Genomic DNA, 6,042 nt, shown 5'->3' with positions numbered 1-6,042 from the left:
CCGACACAAAACAGACACGAGGAGGTGACCTTAGCAGCCACCCAGCTGCACGCCCAGTTCAGGTGGACTCTCAAGGTCTGTAGTTGCAAAGCTCGAGCACATCTGTATGGAGCATGGCCAAACTGGGATGCAGTACACCATGTGTGCACACGTGTGGGAATGACTTCATACCTTCCACCCTTTCCAGATATTAAACACGTTAGGCCAACAGAAGCCTGGCCTAGTGGCTTCTTATGACGAAGCAACATACACAAGCTAACCTAGCATTTGAAACAGGACCGTCTTATTCAAGGAGAAGGAATTTGACTGCCTTCATCTGCTGCCATTACCCTGCCAGCCAAGCAGATCTGCACCTTCCCCATTTGCAAATCAGCCATGTGCTCTGGTCTGGGGTTTCTGAACACCTGCCGGATCCCAAGTTGTAAGCGAGGCTGAATGCTCACCTCATCTGAAACAAAAGCCAGGAGGAAGAAACTGAGACTAAATATCAGAAAGAGGAAAAAAAAAGCTTCTTTGGCGGTGGGGCGGAAAATACCTTCTGCGAGAAGGGGAGGATCAGCACCACTTGGTTGCCCGCCCACCCTGCGTGGAGACACATACCCGAGCTGTAACAGAGCCTGGCGATGCCGAATTGTCCCCATCAGCCATGTTCGGGCTGACAGATCAGGCATTCATGGAAGACAATCACCCGTGACTGAGAAGGATCGTTGACGGGTGTTACCGGAGCACAGTGGGGTCCTGGTCTCCGATTGGGGCTCTTCGGTGCTAGGCGCTGTACAAAGCTCTTCTCTCCATAGAGCCAATGCTCAAGTGGAAGACAAGAGGCAACAGCTGGACACAGACATGAGGGAGCGCGAGGAAACAATTAGATAACACTGGTCTCCTGCCTAAAGAGCACCATTTAATAACAGTCACAGGACTGGAGAGAGGCCAAAGAAACCCTCTGTGCTCAAGCACTGTTAAGACGAGGCCTATTTAGCCAGGGAAACTGAGACCGACCAAGGTGCAGGTTGCACCTCTTAGAGCTGAAAATGGAATTTGTCCCTGCTCACGTCCTTGAAAAACTTAATACAAATAGGAGTGGGTCCTCCTCCTCCTCCTCACAGCTCGATCTCGAGAGCCAAATGCTGGCGTGTTGCACAAGTAGGTGTACTAATAGATTCCCAGAGACCCGAGCAGAGTGGAATAGGATCGCACGCAGGCACCTCAGTCCACTTTGGCGCACAGCGGGGACGTTTACACGAGACGCTTAACGCCCATTAGACTAATTCTACTGCACATTAGCGCAGCTGGCAAAAACCGTGCTAATGCACTAACGTGCAGTACATTAGTCCAATGAGCTTTAAGTATCAAAACCAGCGTTCGTTTGCACTAATGCACAATAGCACCGATTACGGTGCATTAAGCTTAGGACGTGCAATAACGGTTACTAACTTAATGCGCCGTAATCAGTGCTACTGAGCAGGTACTCAACTTAATGCTTCATAATTACACTGCACTAATTAACATGTAATAGTGCTCAGCAGGTAGAATAGGATCAGGCCCTTTGCAATTTGCCCAGAGTCACACAGCAAGTAGGATGCAGAGCTGCACAAAGAGCCCAAATCTCTTGGCTCTCTCTAGTTGCTAGATCACAGCTTCAGAGAGACCGAGCGTCCTAATGCAAAGGACAGGGAGGAGGCATGTAAACAGACCCGCTTATTTGACTAGCTCCATCTCTCTCAACCGCCGGCGATGAATCACTGAACAGCACACAATCGAGGCGGCAGGAGAAGGCAGCTGCGGTGACGGCACAGCGCTGACGTCCCCGACACCAACACACCTGCAGGCATTGAAGTTCTGGGGATGGGAAAAGCGGAGGAAGAAAAACAAACACCGTGAGGCCGTATCGGCCTGCTTACAAGGTGGGGGAACCGACCGCTGGATCTCATCCTGAAAGAGGATGCACAGCTACAGGCGAAATTGGAAAGACTGTGTTCAGAAGGCTCCAGGGAGGCAGCTGAGCTCATCTGGTCCCGCTTAGCTGGATGCAGGTCTCTTCACGCATAACCGTGAGCAGCGCTGCTTCCCCATTTCCATCTTTCTGCCCACTCCGAGGCCCCGAGCTGCCTGTCTAATCCCAAGCAGGGGTCGCCTCCAACCCCACATTGCCAGAGATCCTACAAGAGGGTCGCAGAGACAGGAGCCAAGATCTCAAACTAAGTCAGCAGGTCTCCGGGGGAAGCCGCCCCAGCCCACGGGGCGCCATGGATCGGTTCCGGATGATCTTCCAATACTTCCAGTCTAACTCCGAGTCGGTGATGAATGGGATCTGCGGGCTTCTCGCCCTGGCCAGCGTGAAGATTTACACCTCCTTTGACTTCAACTGCCCCTGCCTGCCCAAGTACAACACGGCGTACGGGATGGGGATCATGTTTGTGCCTCCCATTGCCCTCTTTCTCTGCGGCCTCATTGTCAACAGGCAGTCTGTGGTGATGCTGGAGGAGTGGAAGAGACCGACGGGAGGAAGAAAGAAGGATCTGGCCATCATCAGGTGGGGAAAGCATTGCTGGGAAGGGCTCTGTCCCCTTCGCCTCTCTCCCAGCCCTCGGGTTAGCTGCATCTTTGGTCTCCCTGCTGTTTCTTCACTTTCTTCTCAGCTCAGCTCCCAAGAGCTCCCCTCTTACGCACCATGAGCACATTAACAATCCCAGCCTTATAGCAGAGCCAGGGAATCAGGGAGGGCAAGAGCACAGCAAGTCTTAACACCTTCAGGGAAACAGCAGCATAAAAGAAAGAGTGTCCCGGCAGAGGAAGCAGGAACAGCCAGAGGAGAGAAGGAGCAAGCATAGGTAGTTGAGAAAACTCATTGCTGACTACCCCTGGCACACAAGGATGCACAAGGCACCCTGCATTTAAACTGATGTGCCATCCCTGGCTTCAGGAGTTATTCCTGACTTGCACTGGAATAAGAGAGACGGGAGAATCAAGTTGACAAAGTTAAAATGAGGCAAGAGAGCACAGAAGATAAGCAATTACAGGAGAGATCATTGGCATTCAAAGGCAAATGATAAACACACTACTGATGTCAGGTTAATGCTGACAAATGCCATGGGCCAGATGGTTGCTGCTTTACGAGACAGACAAGCAGAGATGCATTTTGGGGACAAATCGAGGCACGTGCCCAAGTTCCCCGGTTCTTATAGAAATAACAAGTGGCATCCTGAAAGCTTGGGAATCGATAAGGAGGGTTTCCTTGCAATGACTCTCACCAGGCATCGTCTCCTACCACAGGCATCTCTTCTACGGCAGCGTACTGCGAATGCATGCTGGGATGCCACCCAGAAATGACAATTAAGTATTTAGGAGCAGATTGTGGCACCGTGCCTCACACCCAGTGCCACTTCTCTCCACTGAAATTAGTAGGGCAATGCCTAGAGTATGGTGCTCTGCAACAGGAGCAAAGCTGGCAAAGTCTGGCTCTAACCCAGGCCCTTCCAGTACACATGGTATTTTGTGGAGATGTGAAGCACTGGAAAGCTTATTCCAGGGGAGCTAGAGAGTGCAAACACTCAGTTGTGGCTGCAGGACCTCCCATTGTGAGCACTGCTCCTATTGACTTCAATGGGACTAGCCAGATTTTTTTCAGAGCTCCAAGTACAGACCAACCGGGACGAGAGAAGACCATTGAATATGAGCGTGCATGTGAAGTGGGCTTGGGAAAAAGTTAGCTACACCAGCAGGACTCTGCAGTCACCCTGCTCAGTTGTGTGCTTTCCTTGCTTGCTCTAGTTGTGAAAGCCCATGGGGGGAAGGTTTATCAATGAAAGCACGCATCATTTCCAAGCTTTCAGTTGAGGGGATGCTGGGCAAGGAAAGGGCTGGGGGCGGAAGCTGGATTTGGAGGGAGGAGGGAAAGGAAGAGAAGGCGCTGACAGGGGAACGTGCACAAAGTAAGCACGAGTGTCCTTAACCAGGCATGATCCTTGGTTGGATCTTGACCAACCATAATCTTTACATTCTGGGCAAAAAGCCACTGGGCTGCAAATCAGACCCCTGGAGAACAGGTCAAGGCAAAAAAGTCAGGGAGGAGATTCAAGAGCAGAGGAGGCATCAGTTGGATCAATGTAAATGGCTCAGCTGGCTGGGTGAAGGAGTATCGTTAGGTAACATTACCGATGCCTGTGCCAGCCGAGTGCCACGGACAAGTATAAGCCTCCAGTTTCCCAGGAGATCAAGGAAGCACTTACTCAGTCCTCTCTCTCCCGCACCCAGGTACATGTGCTCCTCCATCATTCAGCGAGCCATGGTTGCTCCCATTGTCTGGATCATAGTCGCCCTCCTCGACGGCAAATGCTTCATCTGCGCTTTCAGTGGCTCCATTGACCCCGAGAAGTTTGCAGGCTTTGCCAACCTTACCCAGATGCAGACACAGCTCCTGCTCTCCAAAGTGCCCTGCAAAGAGGATGAACTCATGAGAAACAACACCTCCCGGAAGGCCGTCTCCAGGTACCTGAGATGCTGGTCGCAAGTAAGTCACAGCCTTTCTTAAGGGCATGGAGAGCAGTCTAGAGACCTGCAAGCTGCTCCTTCTGGAGCTGATGTGAGCTTTGCCATGAACTAAACCTGGAGCAAGATTGGGCTCCACTTCCCTGACACTGAAGGGGTCCATCTTCACAGTCACCCACCCAGGGTAGCAGAAAAGTAGATCGCTGTCTTGCTGGTTGGCACCTAGATGCAGCGGAGGATGGTGACTTAATGTACAAAATAAAGAATATTGCACACAACAGATAGCCAGACAAAGGCAAAGTGTTAGGGATTACTGAGAAGGGAATTGTAAACCAAATGGAAACCATCATAATGCCCCTTTATAAATCTACGGTGCATCCACACCTTGAATACTGGGCCCAATTATGGTCCCCACGCCTCAAAAAAAATCTAGAAAAACTAGAGAAAGTCCAGAAAAGGACAGCAAGGATGAGTCATGGTATGGACTATGGAGGGGCTGCCATATGAGGAGAGACTAAAGAGACTAAGCCATCTCAGTTCAGAGGGGGGGCATGATAAAGGTTTACAAAATACTAAATGATGAAGAGAAAGTCAATAGGGATTTATTATTTCTCACCAGACAAGAGCTAGGGGTCACAAAATGAAACTAGTAGGGAGTAAGTTTAAAACTAAGTAAAGGAAGTTTTTTCACACAGAGCGTAATTAAAACGTGGAGCTCGTTGCTGCTAAATGTGGTGGAAGCGGAGAGTTCAGCCAGATTCACAAAGGGACTGGACACATTCTTGGAGGAAAGGGGCATCAGTAGATATTGAGCGTGGGAGCGAGGAGCACGGCCTCCGAATCAGACCTGGCTGGACCGTCAGTGCTGGAGGCTGCAAGTGAGGGAGGAACAGGAGGAAAACCCTGGTCGGACCTTGTTCACTCTCCCTTCCAGCCTCCGCCGGACACAGGAGACTGAGCAAGGTGGACCCATGATCTGACCCAGTCAAGGGCAATTCTTGTGTTCGGACACCAATGCCCTTCCCTCTGCCTCTGATCCTGCCTCTCTGCTTTCTCCTCGTCACCCAGGCCCTGGGCTGGAGTATCCTGCTGCTCCTTATCGTGGTGGCTTTCCTGGCCCGCTGGCTCCGACCCTGCTTCAATCAGGCTGCCTTTGTGCAGACGCGCTACTGGAGCAACTACATCGACATGGAGCAAAAGATCTTTGAGGAGACCTGCTGCGAGCACGCCCGGGACTTCGCCAACAAGTGCATCCTCCACTTCTTCGAGAGCATGCGGACGGAGATCAAGCTGCGGCGCTTCAACATGCCTAGGAGGGAAGAAGAGGGCGAAGGGGAGGCAGATCACCTGCAAGGGATCACAGACCAGGAGCAGGTGAACAAGCTCCTAAAAACGTGGTACTCTGGCAAGCCGCCCTTAGACGTGAGCCAGACCACGCCGCGGCAGCCCTCGGGCAAGGAGAGAGCGTGCACATCCGCGCCCTGGGGGGACACTGTAAATAACAGGTGGGCAGCTGCCCAGAAGGCCAACGTCTCCAGGCAAACAGACGTTTAA

General features: G+C 51.7%; 1 protein-coding gene across 1 annotated transcript; it reads left to right on the top strand.

The window, feature by feature from the left end:
• The first annotated feature begins 2,246 nt into the window (after window positions 1–2,246).
• On the top strand, window positions 2,247–6,042 carry CALHM3 (calcium homeostasis modulator 3). The gene is made up of 3 exons (XM_025201217.1): window positions 2,247–2,533; window positions 4,255–4,510; window positions 5,557–6,042. The coding sequence occupies exons 1-3, from the start codon at window positions 2,247–2,249 to the stop codon at window positions 6,040–6,042; spliced, it is 1,029 nt and encodes a 342-aa protein (XP_025057002.1).

The sequence above is a fragment of the Alligator sinensis genome, unplaced genomic scaffold (assembly GCF_000455745.1).
Source record: "Alligator sinensis unplaced genomic scaffold, ASM45574v1 scaffold61_1, whole genome shotgun sequence".
NCBI lineage: Eukaryota > Metazoa > Chordata > Crocodylia > Alligatoridae > Alligator > Alligator sinensis.
Note: the sequence above shows the minus strand (reverse complement) of the source record. Positions and strands in the feature narration are given on the sequence as shown.